At 48.0% G+C, this 15,208-nt stretch overlaps 1 protein-coding gene across 6 annotated transcripts in view; it reads left to right on the top strand.

Annotated features, from left to right (window-relative positions):
* The first annotated feature begins 13 nt into the window (after positions 1–13).
* The window catches only part of tjp2a (tight junction protein 2a (zona occludens 2)), a 22,162-nt gene continuing 6,967 nt past the window's right edge, over positions 14–15,208 (top strand). Inside the window, exons 1-8 of one of the 6 annotated variants that reach the window (XM_047044555.1) lie at positions 14–179; positions 5,071–5,209; positions 9,920–9,973; positions 11,682–11,806; positions 12,121–12,223; positions 12,437–13,157; positions 13,346–13,449; positions 13,982–14,135. In XM_047044555.1, the coding sequence (XP_046900511.1) occupies positions 9,929–9,973; positions 11,682–11,806; positions 12,121–12,223; positions 12,437–13,157; positions 13,346–13,449; positions 13,982–14,135 (1,252 nt within the window). In that variant the 5' untranslated portion in view covers positions 14–179; positions 5,071–5,209; positions 9,920–9,928. Of the gene's footprint in view, positions 180–3,699; positions 3,833–5,070; positions 5,210–6,190; positions 6,349–8,948; positions 9,122–9,916; positions 9,974–11,681; positions 11,807–12,120; positions 12,224–12,436; positions 13,158–13,345; positions 13,450–13,981; positions 14,136–15,208 lie in introns of those variants that run through there. The other 5 variants (XM_047044554.1, XM_047044556.1, XM_047044553.1 and 2 more) reach the window with 5 other exon arrangements.

Below are 15,208 nucleotides of genomic sequence, written 5' to 3'. Positions count from 1 at the left end.
TTTTCCAAAACCACGCCTTTACCTGTTAGAACCAGGAAATCCTAGGCCTTGGCGAAAAGACTTCCCTTGTGTTTACAACTATCTCGGGTGTGGAATTATTGAAAAGTCGGATTAAAGAGGATTTTTCAAGCAGCCTACTTTGTAGGCGCAAATAACTTACCAACTTCGACCTCCACTTGGTACGTATCACGCATTCCTGAAAAATTCTTTTTTTGAGTGGTCACTACATGTAGTCATTTAACAGACGGTCTATGTTCACTCTATGCCTTTTATGGTAATCGATTGTTAGCGTTCACTGTGTTTGGTTTCAGTCGGACTTTTATTAAAAAGTCGGATTTCCTGAAATGAATTGTGAGATTTAAGTTACCATTCAAAGGGCCCGTGTGTTTTTACGTTTTCTGTAAGTCTGCGCGTAGAAGTTCCGAGGACGTTGTTCACTGTTGCTTTTGTTGCTTCAATCCAGTTTATTCACAGTAAGGATTCAGTCTTGTTTGAACATGAGTGAGTTACTAAGCTATTTCTGTTGGCAACCATGCAGGGCACGATTTAAGTGTTTTGGGGTCAGGTTGAGCAACTCTGCTCAATTTGTTTAGCTATTGTTGTGTGTTTCTCGTTTTGTGTGACAGGTCAAACCGCGTAGGCCTCAGTGAAACTAACTACACATGCGAGTGTAGGTGTACCCTGAGGGCCACAATCGTGTGGCGGCGTCTATCGCTCTGCTTTAGTCTAGTTATCAATGTTGGGCATGCCTGGCTTCGTATGCAACCACATCGGTAAATGTATGGTCGAGGACAGGGCGAGCCTTTATCGGGGTCTGAACAGGTGTGTGGTACTGTAGGTTTAGGCGCGATCGTACTGAATGAGTATTAGGGGCTTTTTAGGAAATAATTCCGACTGTCCTTACACAAACACATATGAAACACATACACGCTCACATATGAAATGTTCACACATGCATTCATACTACTGAAAACGTAAATATCATGGGTGTATCTAGCCCTATTTGGGAGCCCCCCCAAACGTTTCATTAGCCCCCCCAAAAAATTATATATATTTTTTTAATTATTAATATATATTTTTCTTCATATTTTAAATCAAAATGTGTTAATTTATCTTCCTAAAACCCACTAAAGGACACTATTTAAAAGGATATTTTCAAAATAAAATTCTAGGGAACATGCCCCCAGACCCCCCTATTTTTGCTGGGTCACAGGAAAAATAATAGGTTTTATCTAGGGGCTTAGCCCCCCCCAAAAGTGGGAACCTAGATTTGCCCCTGGTACATATGAAATGCTCGCATAGATGCATGTGAAACATGTTCACACACTCATATATGTAACGTTCATGTCATATAAGGATGAAGCTGTGCAAAAAAAAGTTTGGAAAGGTTGTTTTTTGTTGTTGTTGTAAAAAGCTTTAAAAAAAAAAACCTTATCATTGATGAGTACTTAGTAAGTAATACTATACTCTAGCCTAGAGCTTGAAAGCTACTCTGCTCTAGGCTTCTCTGTTCTCCTCGCCCCTTTTTTTGAAGGGTTGAAACAATTTCTTCTGAAAAAAAGTTTGGAAAGGTTGATCATCGTATGTTAAAATTTGCGCGTGTGCACTCACGCACGCAGTGGCGTGTGTCGCTCCGTCTGTCTTAACACGCTAATGACAAATTTATGGTATTGCGTAATGTAGTAGGCAGCGGAGTAATGCAATGATAATGCAACACGTGCGGAGTGACAAGGGCTAGGGCATCATTCTGCTTATGTAAAGGCATTAAAGACAACCAAACAAGGGATAACCACTCTTACCCTCCCCGGCTTTCCCATTAGGGCTTCTTAAGAGTTCGAGTTACACAGAAATGTACTCGGAGGTGATGTTCTATTCAGACGATGCTTTTGTTTGTGTGTCCTCGATCTCAGGGTACCTCATACCGATTTGACATGAATATGGATTTTAGTTCATATTTTATGAGCAAAGAACAGAATTTGAAACACCATTTCCCCCCCTAGAACCACCATGGTGGCTCAGACCATCACAGATTAAGGATTAGGTTTTTGATGCCTCCACAAAATATTGCAGTGCTGGGATGTGTCTAAAATGTTTCCTGTATCCCAGGTTTAATATGTGTACGGGGGGAAATGATTTGATTCGATGAATGGTATTTGAAGTAAACAAAATAATATTTTCTTCACCCTCTTTTGGTGGTTCCGAATGTCCTGATGGGTTTACCGCTGGCTTACCGGTTTAATGTAATAGTCAGCGATTAAAGTATGTACAAGACATATTCTGATATTTGGGAGTTTAGTCTGATGACAGGGTATGTGTGTGTGTGTGTGTGTGTGTGTGCGTGTGTGTAGCTGTGTACCGTGACAGGGCTCCAGCTGGTGATCTCTTCCAAAGAGTAAGAGAGGTTACAGGATTAGCGTTGTCGTACTCGTCGTGTGCCGACATCCCCTCTCCACAGATGCCTGTGCATGTCCCTCCTCCTGAATTTGTTTATCTGAGGCTCCTATACAATGTCTGATTCTATAGGTCCAGGCCTCGCATGCTAATCTGCTGAACGGAATAACTATATAGGGTTTAAGATTCTACTGTACAGCGGATAACCAGATCAGTGGAGAGCGAGTCCATGTGAGGCCGCCTCCCTGTGCTACTCAACCCCGCTCATGCCCCCCAGACTTGGTCCGTGTTCAGGGCAGTGCTGTTAAACATCATGTTTTTTTCGTTACCTAACCACAACCAAACAGCGGTGGTTATTTATAGACTCACTGTTTTTTTGGGTCCTTGGAGCTCTTAGGGATTTCGGTGCCATGCTCTTTGGCAGGAAGGTCTGCCCTTCCCAAGGCTAGTCCAGCTCAGTAATCCAGACGTTCAAGCCACTGGAATATAAATCCTAGCGGGTGCTGTGATTGGCTGGCAGCCGGCTGGGCGTTGTGTGTTTGTGTGTTTGTCACGGGCCACGGTCGCGTGCGGTCAGCTGGTGATGCAGAACACAAAGACACAACCCCCGAGCATGTGTGTGTTTGTGTTGATGTGTTCGTCCGTGTGTGTGTTTATTTAATAGTTTGTTTGTGTTATGCTAGGAGGGTTTGGGGAGGGTAGCAAAGGGTACATTAGAGGCGTGCGAGTGTAGTAAATGGGAGGTCCTGGGTGTTAATGGACAGGAATACTAAACCTGCGGGGGGATTATGGGAGGAAGGGCTGGGAGCGATGCATGATCTGTTGGGACTTAGTACCACAATTATCCTGCCGGCAGCAGCACCCGAAACAGGGTTTTCATTAGTGTAATGTTCAGAGATCTCCCAGGGTTACGTAACAGTGATCCCCCCCCCACCTCCCCCTTGAGGCTCCGCCCACCGCAACGTGGATGTTGTTTCCCTTTTTTTTTTTTTTTGTCTCTTTGGGGAAACCAAATGGACATCCTTCAGAGGGGGGCGGAGTCAGGTGGGCAGTGAGGGGCGGAGCCCGTGCCGTAGTAGTCGTGGGCAGACCAGAGGGGGTCGCGCCGAAGATGAGTGTGTGACGGTGGCGAGCGAGCGAGTGTAGCAGTGACGGAGACAGCTGAGCGCTCGGAGATGTCTTGGAGTTTTATCAAAGAGCTCGGGGCCTGGCAGTGAGATGTGTTACAGTGAGATGTGTTACAGTGAGATGTGTTACAGTGAGATGTGTTAGAGCAGAGCCAGTGGGTGAGGGACTGAGCTGCATGAAGGGGAGGAATAGGATTAGTCTTAAAGATGAAGTTTAAGAAGTTCATCACAATCATGCAGGCGGCCATGGGGGTGGTCCCCCTCAACAAACGAGAGCTGCTGCCACCGGGCAGGAAACTGTGGAGACCGCCGGGGTGAGTGTGTGTGTGTGGGTACGTGTGTGTAGGTGGGTGGGTGCGTGCGTGAGTAACGATGACCTACTAGTTCCTTCATGTGCTTGGAATCTGCAGAACTGCATTTGGTTTTGTAGAACTACATTTCATGGATGTTCTCATTGCTGCTTGAAGCGATTCCAAATTTCTTATTGGAATGTTTGTCCTGATACTGTTCTATGCCTTGCTTTAGAATGTTCCTCACGGTTCAGCGTTCTTTAGACTGTTCTTCTCTGTTCTTAAAATTCTGTATTGTTCATCATTGTTCCACATTCTTTAGAGTATTCTTCGCTGTTCATTGTTCTCTAGAATGTTTTTCACGGTTCATTGTTCTTTAGAATGTTCTTTGCTGTTGGGTATTCTCTATGTTCACTGTAGAGTGAAGGAGGTTCAGCTCAGTGTTAACAGTGCCTGCAGGTCATAGTAAAGCTGTACTGTAGTTGTGAGCAGTCCTACTGTATCTGTAAACACAGCAGATTATATCACAGGCATTCTGCTCCAGCTCTCCTTAGTTGACCCACTGTATCATCACTCACTGTGCCATGTCGTTTAACTGTACATGGAACAAAGGGGGATGGTTCCGTGGAACAGAGTTTTACTGCAAATCAAAAGGTTCTAGATCGAATCCCCTCCCCCACTCCTGGATGTCACTGGATATAAATCTGCTAAATGAATGTCATTTGGGCGCTGATGATGACTGACTGTCCACTGCTTTCCAGCAGCTGCATAGGTCTGGGACTAAGGGGGTTAGTTGGAAAGCCACACCACACGCTGGTCATATGGTCACAGGTCCCATCAGGGTCAACTGCTTTTTTAATTCATTCTTGTTCTGAGTCCAAGCATATGTTGCACAATGCTGTTACATCTTCACTCAGACACTGCTATCTCGCCCAATGTTTCTCAGTGTGTGTGTATTTACACGTGTGTGTGTGTGGTGTGCGTTGTATTGCGTTGTTTTGTGTGTGGGTCAGTGTTGGTCTGGTCAAAGCAAAGGTAATATCTGTGTTACTTTTTTGCCAGTGAACCAGATTTTGGGTTGAACTGAAATATTGACATTTTGCCTTTGACCACAAACAATCTCTGTTTTTCACATTATATTTGCTGTTTTCATCAAAGCTATATGAAAAGTCGTTTTTGACCACAGTTCCAAGTTTTTTTGGGTTAAGTGTATCAATACAGACCAAATTTCCTATGTAACAGTTGTTTTCCTGTTTCCGTAGTGAACAGCCCAGTAGAGACCAGTCCAACACCGACCTGTTCCGGTCCAGCTGTTCCTGGGACAGATTCTACTGGACCAAAGAAGCCCAGCACCTCTACCTCGGTCGTCTCTCTGCACCAAGCTACTCTGCTATTCTGAGGGTACCTCTCCAGCTCCTTTCATCACCTTCCCTGGGCTGTCTGTGTGGTCTGCTTCCCAGCAGTGCCAGCGTTTGGTTGGCTTGGACTGGTGTCACAGCCCAGCTAAATTAAGCATGGTGGTTTATGGGAGTGATCTCCATGGGAAAGGCAGACTGAGTTATTTGGATGCATGCTTTTGTACGGTCATAGATATAGGGTAAATCTGTGTGGAATGTCTGTCTCTTATCTTTCTCCACTTGCTCATGTTTGCTACTGGCAATGTGTCCAAGGCCCTTGTCCTTTGCCCTGGTTTGAACACTACTGCTCCCTACACAGACATCCCACACACTGCCTTTCCCTTTTCCCCCCGTGCAAATTCACAGACACGCACATACTTACACACACACACACACACCATAACTAAGCATTTGAACCAGGAAGACTAGTCTTCTTGCTGTGCTGTATGTGGACAGACTATTCTAGAGCTGCCCATTTGCCCAACCCTGTTCCTGGAAAGACTGTTGATGTTATGTTTATTGTGCTATTGGAATGGCCGAGATTGCTCTACTATCTCTCATTTGGTATCTCATTGTGCTTAAGAACTGATACTGTGTGTGTTGTGGCGAACACATAGAGGTATTTTAAAAAGGTAAACAAGCTATCTAACTACACACAGATTTGACAGTTACTGAAATTAACTTGGTTATAGGAACTGAGGTGCATTTATTCTCTAAACATTGAAAACAGTCGATGAGACTCATTTGGCATGAGTCTTGGGGGAACCGAACGTTCTTTGATGGACAACATTTCAAATGAGGAGTTAAACGTGGCTTTATTATAAACGGGATTTATAATCTTGTTAAAATATCAAAAAATGTTTCAACCTCGTTTTTGTATTTGGTACATCATGTGGCTTAATGTGGTCGCCTGGGGCGCTCGTGCTCACTATGGAAAATATGCCGAAAAGTGTTATTCGACAACGAATCTTGTTTAAGACAAGTTTTCAGTCGTGTTACCGGCCTCCATGTGTTCTGTATTGCGGACACAGCAGTAGCGGTCATTTAGTTTTCGAGTCCTTTACGTCGTTGTGACAGTGCATGATGCCCGTTAATGGAGGGAGACTGTTCTCTTTGAGCAGATATGAGACTCAGTATTTTAAAGTAAGTAGTCGATATCATTTTTATATATGAGTAGCCTACTCACTTGGTCAAAAGTGTAAAATATAAGTGTTTTATAATCTCTGTCTAGTTTTGGTGTGTATTCGCTAAAGAGACGTTTCAAAAAAGTCACGAGACCGAATGGAAAGCCTGTTTGATCCACCTGCTACCAAAACTGGAGGGTCCCTCAGTTCTAAGTTATTGTTACACTTTATCCGATAATAGTGGGCTTATTATTGTGCTAGTAGGCAGCTTTTTGAGTCAAATTAAACATCCGTTTGGGGTGTTCGGCGTTTATGTTGCTAAATGTGTCGAGCGTTTTGATTGTGGCTGAGGATGGCCGCGGTTAATCGCAAAAGGCAGAAATTATTCATTTTTTTAACTGACTTAACGGCGCTTGTTTTAAATTAACCGTGTAGCTACTAATCTTGTCGTTATCTGCCTAATTTTAATATCCGTCTGCTAAAGGTAAAACGGCATTTTTTAAATTGCCTGTAGCTTTTTTCTGTTTCAACTAGAGGGCGCACTGTTACAACTAATTCAGGGTAGTTTTAAGGTCATGAGGTGAGCAGATTTTCAAGTAGTGGATGGTTTGGTAGATAAATCTAGACCCGGTTGTCCTGCATTATCTTATGTTTCATCAACAAGTGTGGTAGTATGTTGAGAAATGCTGTGTAACACGTGGCACACTTAATGACCATACAAAGTGTGGATTTCCATTGCGTACTTGCATGGTTTTATGTCTACGGTTTGTCAACTTGGTTGTTGCCCGTTGCGTGTGTAAGCGCCTGCAAGTGTAAGAGAAGAGAGAACTGCATGCTATTTTGTCCATGCCAGTGACTGATTTGAGATTAAAGGATGTGTTCCATCTAAGCCTGACCCATGAGGATAGGCGGCCTGTTCCATTCCTTTGACAATTTAAACTCGTTTTCATCAAAGAAACTGTGATGGTGAATACATTCTTGCATAATTCCCAGAGAGGGCACGACTTCAGATGGTGTATCATTCAGGGGAATGAATGAGGAGAGCTGTAATCCTGTTACTTGCTTCACCACCAGAGGGCAGCAGCACTTCCACTGTTCATCCCTGAGATGTGACCATGCCCTGACAGGAGAGCAACGCATTCATTTAGTAGACGCTTTTAACCAAAGCGACGACAGAGGGCGATTTCAACCTGCGACCTCAAAGCGCTTCAGTGAAATGCTCTACTACTGAGCGACACCCACACTTCAGTTGAACACAGCACAGGACTACAACTCCACACAGCTACAATGTAATACTGTAGTTGGGATGTTATCATTGTGCTGTGTCTGGTAAATGCAGACCGTTCATCTGCTCACAAAGTCAAAACACGTATCTAGTGGCAAACTTGGTATCAGTGTAGTCAGACGTTTTAGGGGACATGAACATAAGAATGACACATTTTTGAGTTGAGGGAGTCTTCTGTGTCATGGCACATGTAGTTGTTTTAGAACAAAAAAAAGCACCAGTACCAGTATGCCGTGTGCCACTAATGAGCAGTGTTGAAGCTCTTGAGATGGAGCTGCTTCTGAAGGGAGGTCTCAGGAGGACAGAAGCTGGACTGAGAGGAGCAGCCACTGTTGGGAGGTTTCCTAATCCCATCCTCCTGAATAGTGTGTGTGTGTTTTCCTGAATATTTCCCTGACAGATTTCCTTTTATGGTGTGTTTCACAACGGCCATGTGGTAATACCCTCACTGAATCACAGGTAGTGTCAATAGTATTGCTTTTCCGACACCCTGCCCACGCACACACTGAGACCACACTACAGACTAGATACATGCAGTTCCCTCATGTTGACTCATGTCAAGGGTGTGGTCCTTTCTATCAGGAGTTTCCCTTGACTCCTTCTCATCTGTTCTGTCAGACACTCAAGATGTGGGTTTCACGTCAGATCTGGCAACCTGGGTGCCCCCCATTTCCACAAGATTTCCAAGAGAAGTCAACAGAGCCAAGCTTTTACATTGGTTTATGCTCAGTAAAGATGTCAACCTAGCCAAACAGTTTGACGCTGAGCATCTTAGTCTAGGATCCATGTGTCTGAGTTCACCTTATAGTTTGATACAACAGATTCCTGGTTAACAGATGGTTTTCAGTTAGTGTACTAATCTGTGTGGGATGAATACTTGTGATTATATTGTGTGTGTTAGTGTGTGTGTTATTGTGTGTGTTCCATTTTCATTCAGTGGCGCATCATTGTGTGTGTGAGAGAGAGAGAGCGAGAGCGTTTGTGACAACAAGCATGATTATCGGTGTTATTGTTATGCACGGGGTATGTTCAGTGTACTTTAATCATTTGCGGGTACACGCCAGTGTGTGTGTGTTTGTGTGCACACGATTGTGTGACAGTTTGTGTATGGGATTGTTTATGCGAGGTAGAGTTTATGCGATTGTGTGTGTGTGTTTACCCTGTCTCTGGACGGTGGGATTTGCTCTGAATGTAGGCCATCAGAATCCCTCTTACGTCAACAGCAGGCAGGCAGGCAGATGCAGGCAGGCAGATGCAGGCAGGCAGATGCAGGCAGGAGGGAGGAGGTGGCTCTGGGGCTGGGCAGTGGAGGAGCTGGAGGAGCACAGCCTAGCAGAGCACCTCTGGAGGTAGAGAGAGACGGACAGAGAGAGAGAAGCAGATCAAGACGAGCGGACAGACAGACGGGCAGACAGACAGACGGACAGGAAGGAACATGAAGACGGTCCTCCACCTGCACAGGAAGTGGGCCCACACTGTGAAGGCCATCCGCATCCTGCAGGGGCTTGTGAGTGACTGTCTCGCCATCAGACAGACAGACAGACAGACAGGAAGGTGGTTTGGTGGAGAGGCAGGCAAGCAGGCAAACAGACAGGAAGGTGGTTTGGTGGAGAGACAGGTAGACCAATGCTGTGTGTTTCTGGGAAAAGTGAGGGAAGTTGAACTGTGGTTGAGTTTTTGAGGAGTGGGTGAGTAGACAGCTGACTTGTCTAGAGTCTAGTCATATAAGCAAAGCCAAAAGGTTGGGGTTGTGTGTGTGTGTGTGTGTGTGTGTGTGTGTGTGTGTGAGATGTCTAGTCCGTTAGTTAAGCTGAGTGTTTTCAGTGGTGCGAATCATTGCAAGCTGTACAGCGGCATGCATTTGTGTGTGTGTGTGTGTGTTACCTGTCTATGGTTTTAAGCATTTTTCCAACTTATTTTAAAAGAAGTTGGAAAAATGCTGAGGGCAGCACAAGGGCACTAACCCTTTCCACACTGGTCTAGCTCAGAGTTTTCCAACCCTGGTCCTCAGAACCCCCTGCCCTGCATCTTCTAGATGTTTCCCTGCCTCAACACACCTGCTTCCGATGAATAGTTCATTATCAACTCAGCAGAAGTGTGTTAACAACCTATTTATTTAAACCAGGTGTGTTGGAAAAAGGGGAAACATCACACCCACTCATGGCAGGGGGTCCTACAAGGACCAGGATTGGGACCATTGTTTTAGCAGTTTCACCAGGGCTTCAAGGTACCAGTGAAATGTGTGTCTGGAACCTTCTTCCCTCCTGGCTGGTTGACGTGCCCGTGTCTCTCTCTCTCCCAGCAGAACCCAGTCATGGAGGAGACAGTGTGGGAGCAGTACACTGTGACGCTGCAGCGGGTGAGTCTGACTTCACGCCCCTACGCCTCCTCTTCCTCCCCCTCCTCTCCCCCCCCCCCCCCCCCCTCTTCCTCCTCCTCCTCTTCCTCCTCACCACAGCAGAGTCTCACCTGCTCTGCACAGCCCTCCTCCTCTTCCTCCTCACCACAGCAGAGTCTCACCTGCTCTGCACAGCCCTCCTCCTCTTCCTCCTCACCACAGCAGAGTCTCACCTGCTCTGCACAGCCCTCCTCCTCTTCCTCCTCACCACAGCAGAGTCTCACCTGCTCTGCACAGCCCTCCTCCTCTTCCTCCTCACCACAGCAGAGTCTCACCTGGTCTGCACAGCCTTCCAGTGACATCCCTATCCACTAGTGGGTTCTTTTTTCAAAATGGCCACCGGCGTATTGTTTTTCATGACTCCAAAGTTAAGAAGTAGCCTCAGGTGTTTGTGTGTACGGACCTGTCAGCCCAATCGGAGCACAGAAGTGTATAGTTGTGTCGTCTGAAGCACGGCCACGCTGTGCGGACAGACAGGTGACAGGCCGCTGGAGTGACAGCCTGGTATAGTACTATATCACTGTTACTGCTGTAATGCTGCCTTTCTATGGTCATACTGATAACAGTCATGTTTGTCGACTTTAGCATGACTCGCTGTTTAGGGAACTGGGTCACCGTGCTTTCCAAGATCATGTGACCCTGTTTCCATAGCACGCACACACTCAACACATTTGTCCTGCCTGCGTAATCATGCTGACCTCATGTTGGTTCATGTTTTGAGATTCTGCTCCTGGAAAGCCGCTCTCCTCTACTTCTCTGACCCCTGCCAGCTGTCAGCATGTCACGCTCCTCCGTCCATCATCTCTCCTCTGTCCTCATCTGTCCGAGTTCTTCTTTGACTACAGTCGTCTTGGCATTCTTGTCCTCTGCATCTCGCATCACTTCCTGTTCATGTATAAGCCAGTCACTCTACTCTGTTTTTCTCTTTATCATTCATCATTCTGTTGTTCTCTCTCCTGCTTTTCTTTGTCGTTCCATCGCTCTTTCGTTCTCTCTCCCTCCCGTTCTCTCTCCCATCCTCTCCCTCTTGTTCTGTCTCTCTCACTCTGTTACTCCCTGACCATCTGGCCTAGGAGCAGATGTGCCGAGTGGTTGTTTTATTACAGATGGGGATAGAGATAGGGAGGGTGATGGGAAGAGAGAGATAGGGAGGGTGATGGGGAGAGAGAGATAGGGAGGGTGATGGGAAGAGAGAGATAGGGAGGGTGATGGGGAGAGAGAGATAGGGAGGGTGATGGGGAGAGAGAGATAGGGAGGGTGATGGGGAGAGAGAGATAGGGAGGGTGATGGGGAGAGAGAGATAGGGAGGGTGATGGGGAGAGAGAGATAGGGTCATGGAGGGGAAAGAGAGAGAGGGTCATGGGGGGAGAGAGAGGGAGGGTGATGGGATTCATCAAATCTCTTGCTTTAATCTCTGGGCAAAGCAGGGGCAGGTACACACTACCGGGGTAGGCTGGGGGTGGGCGAGGAGTATCAGGAACACACACACTAAAGCAAACCTACACACAGAAGGGATACACACACACACACACACACACACACACACACACACACACACACATACTGAAGACCAACAGATTATCATCTGCCAATAGTAATATACGCACATTCATTGTTCACAGACAGTATCCCTCTACAAACACAGTTCAGCATGTATGTCTCTTTACAGGACCCTAAGATGGGCTTCGGCATTGCAGTGTCAGGGGGGCGGGACAACCCCAACGACGACAGCGGAGAGATGTCCATAGTGGTGTCGGACGTGCTGCAAGGAGGGCCTGCTGATGGGCTTCTATTGTACGTACCTCCTGTCAATCAACTTCAGGGACATAACATGATTGGTTGTCTCACTTGTAGCTTAGTTTTGACCTCGACTGCTCTGCTGTCACAGTGCTTTACCTCCTGAGCTATCAGAACAATAATCATAACAAATGTATTCATTTAGCAGATGCTTTTATCCAAAGCTATGTATGGGTCTTTTTCTCTTTTTTTACCCGTTATCTCTTGACTTGCAGTCAAGTGCTCAACCATTGAGCCACACCCTCATCTACATGTTACTGTTCATTCAGTCTGGATCACGTCAAGCTGCATCCTGTTTGTGTGTTGTGCAGTGAGAGCGACCGTGTGATCCAGGTGAATGCCACATCCATGGAGGGCGTCTTCCACAGCTTCGCAGTACAGACCCTCAGGAAGTGTGGAAAAGTAGCCAAGATAGTAAGTTATCTGTCCGTTAATGATGGTAGTTCAGAATCTGTGTTTGTAAACGGTCAGTGTGGTGGATTTCTTAATGATGTCCATAGTCTGATAGTTAAGGTTACAGACTGTGTCATTGTCGCAGTTTGGAAACTGTTGAAAGTTAACCTTAGTAGCGCATGGAAAAAGTGTGTTTCGTGTCATCGACCGGACATGCTTTTTGAATCCCAACAGACGGTCAAGAGGCCGCGGAAGGTTCCGGTGAACCTGAAGCGTGACCCTTCCCCCGACGACCGCGTGTTCAGCAACGACTACAACGACGACTACGACCAGGACCGCCGCAGCCTCTACAGCAGCCGCAGCGGCCTGCCCGACCGCGACCGGGACCGCGACCACAGCCTGGAGCGGGTCGGAGGCTACACGGACTCGGGCTACCAGACCCGAGAGAGGGACTACGGCCGCGAGGAGCGGGGCCGGAGCACGGAGCGCGACTTCGCCCCTGAGCGAGCTTTTAGACGAGACGGCAGCCAAGGTCGGACCCTGGACCGCGACCACAGCCCCGACCGGCGCTATCGCAGCGACCGCGCGCTAGACCGCGACCACAGCCCCGACCGGCGCTATCGCAGCGAGCGCATGCTGGACCGCGACCACAGCCCCGACCGGCGGTACAAAAGCGACCGCACGTTGGACCGCGACCACAGCCCCGACCCACGCTACCGAGGGCCTCCCAGTCCCGACCACGGCTTTGAGCGCGGCCGCATCCCCAGCGACCGCGACCACAGGAAGTACGAGCCGCGGCAGGAAGAGCCCATGAGGAGGGCCGGCAGCAGAGACCGCCTGGAGCGCTCGCCGTCGCCCCCCGCCATGCCGATCCCCGTGGCCTGCCCCCCGCGTGACCACGACCCCCTGGAGAAACCCCTGAACGTGTTGCTGCTGAAGAACAGGCCCAACGAAGGTCAGCGCTCTGCCTCTGGAATGTGGGGAGGGGTAGACCTTAGTGGGACACTAAGGTCCCAGGCCCATTCTCGAACCACACTTGTGTACAAAGTGTGACCTGAAAGAACCATATTCTCTAACCATTATGGCAAGTCAGTTAGTTTTTCCCAGCCCATGTACAAACGTGTGTGTGTGATGTGTTTGTAGAGTATGGCCTTCGACTGGGCAGCCAGCTGTTCATTAAGGAGATGACCAGCACAGGGCTGGCCTGCAGGGACGGGAACCTCCAGGAGGGGGATATCATCCTGAAGGTAGGCCCCAGACACAGCTGCCCCCCCTGGGGCTGGAGGGACCCATGTCTGCCCCTCTGGACTGACCTGGAGATTTATCTGTTGTTCTACCTGGTCTTTCTTTTCCTCCCTTTCCTTGCACTGCCTCTCTCCATCTCTCTCTTCTACTCTCTCCATCTCTGTCCTCCCTTTATCCCTCTCTTTGACTCTCTCTCCCTCTCTCTTTAATCTCTCCATCTCTCTACTCCCTCTCTCTCTATCTCTTCTACTCTCTCCATCTCTTTATTTTACTCTCTCCATCTTTCTCCCTCTCTCTTCTTCTCTCTCCATCTCTGTCCTCCCTTTATCCCTCTCTTCTACTCTCTCTCTCCCTCTCTCTTTTACTCTCTCCATCTCTTCTACTCCCTCTCTCTCTCTATCTCTTCTACTCTCTCCATCTCTTTATTTTACTCTCTCCATCTCTTTCCCTCTCTCTTCTACTCTCTCCATCTCTTTCTCCTACCCCCTCTCTCTCTCTTCTACTCTCCATACCTCTCCCTCCCCCCCCCCCCAGATAAACGGCACGGTGACAGAGAACCTGTCCCTGGGGGACGCCGGCAGGCTGATTGAGAAGTCTCGCGGCCGCCTCCAGCTGGTGGTCCAGCGTGACCGGAGGCAGGTCCTGATCCGCATCCCGCCGCTGGCCGACAGCGACTCTGAGCTCGATGGTGAGAGACCCACCGCCACACTGCGAGCCAGCTGCTCCTACCCCATGTGACCGCCCCTCTCTGAACCCGTCCAGCCCATCACTCTCCGTGTCCCGTCGTAACGGCCTAGACTAACGTGGAAACGGGGGGAGGGGGTTTCTAACCGGAGTGTGTTTGAGGGAAGGCCATGCATGTGTTCCTCTCTGGTGTGTCCTGTTTCTGTTGTTGTTGTGTCTAATAATAAAACTGAAAGAAGGTCACGCGCTCTGTGACACTCTCCCTTCATATTCTTCTTCAATGTTGTTTGGTTTCTGTTCTTTCTGGATATTTCCGTTTTTCTCTATTCAGCAATGACACAGATTTTCATTTGTTTGGAGATGAAATGACACATCTGTGTATTTCCATCTAAGCTGGGACTGACTTGCTCCACCTCTGCACCGCACACAATAAACACAATGGCCTCTCTACTGATTGTTTTTTGCAGTTTGTAGAAGTATCACATGATATCTGGCACACCCTGTGATTGGCCCAGGCGTGACTGGCGGGGGGGGAGGGGAGGGGGGGTAGAGAGCAGAGCTGATCCTGGGCCCCATGGGGGTCTTCAGTTATTTGTGACCCACTTTATTTGATTTAGCTGTGTGTGTGTGTGGGAAACTGTGTGTATGAGTGAGAGCTTGTGTGGGTGTGTGCGTGTAGGCATAGTAATGTAATCCACCTTTATAATCCGGCAATTGGATATGACGGAATTTCATTATGTTCTGGTCTGGAGAGAAGCGCCTGCCAGCCTGGCCTGTTTGGACAGGAGCAGTGAGGTTCTACTGAGACACGGGGTAGCTCAGCTGTCACACACGCTGGCCTGGCTGTCTTCTGTCCTGGCTGTCCTTTGGTTTGACCTCTTTCCCTCTGTCGCTTTCTCTCTCCTCGTGACCAGTATTGGGTGGATATTACCTCTATCCCCCTCCCCTCTCCCTCTGTTTGGGGTGAAATACTGCTCTCCCTCCCTCTCCTTTCTCTGGAGTGTTCTACTGTGGTCAGCTCCATGTCCACCTGGCAGAGTGAAGAGTCCTAACACGCCGGTGACGTTCTGTGTTCCA

This window comes from Hypomesus transpacificus, chromosome 22 (genome assembly GCF_021917145.1).
Source record: "Hypomesus transpacificus isolate Combined female chromosome 22, fHypTra1, whole genome shotgun sequence".
Lineage (NCBI taxonomy): Eukaryota > Metazoa > Chordata > Actinopteri > Osmeriformes > Osmeridae > Hypomesus > Hypomesus transpacificus.
The sequence above is the reverse complement of the archived record's forward strand: the minus strand, read 5'-3'. Positions and strand labels throughout refer to the sequence as shown.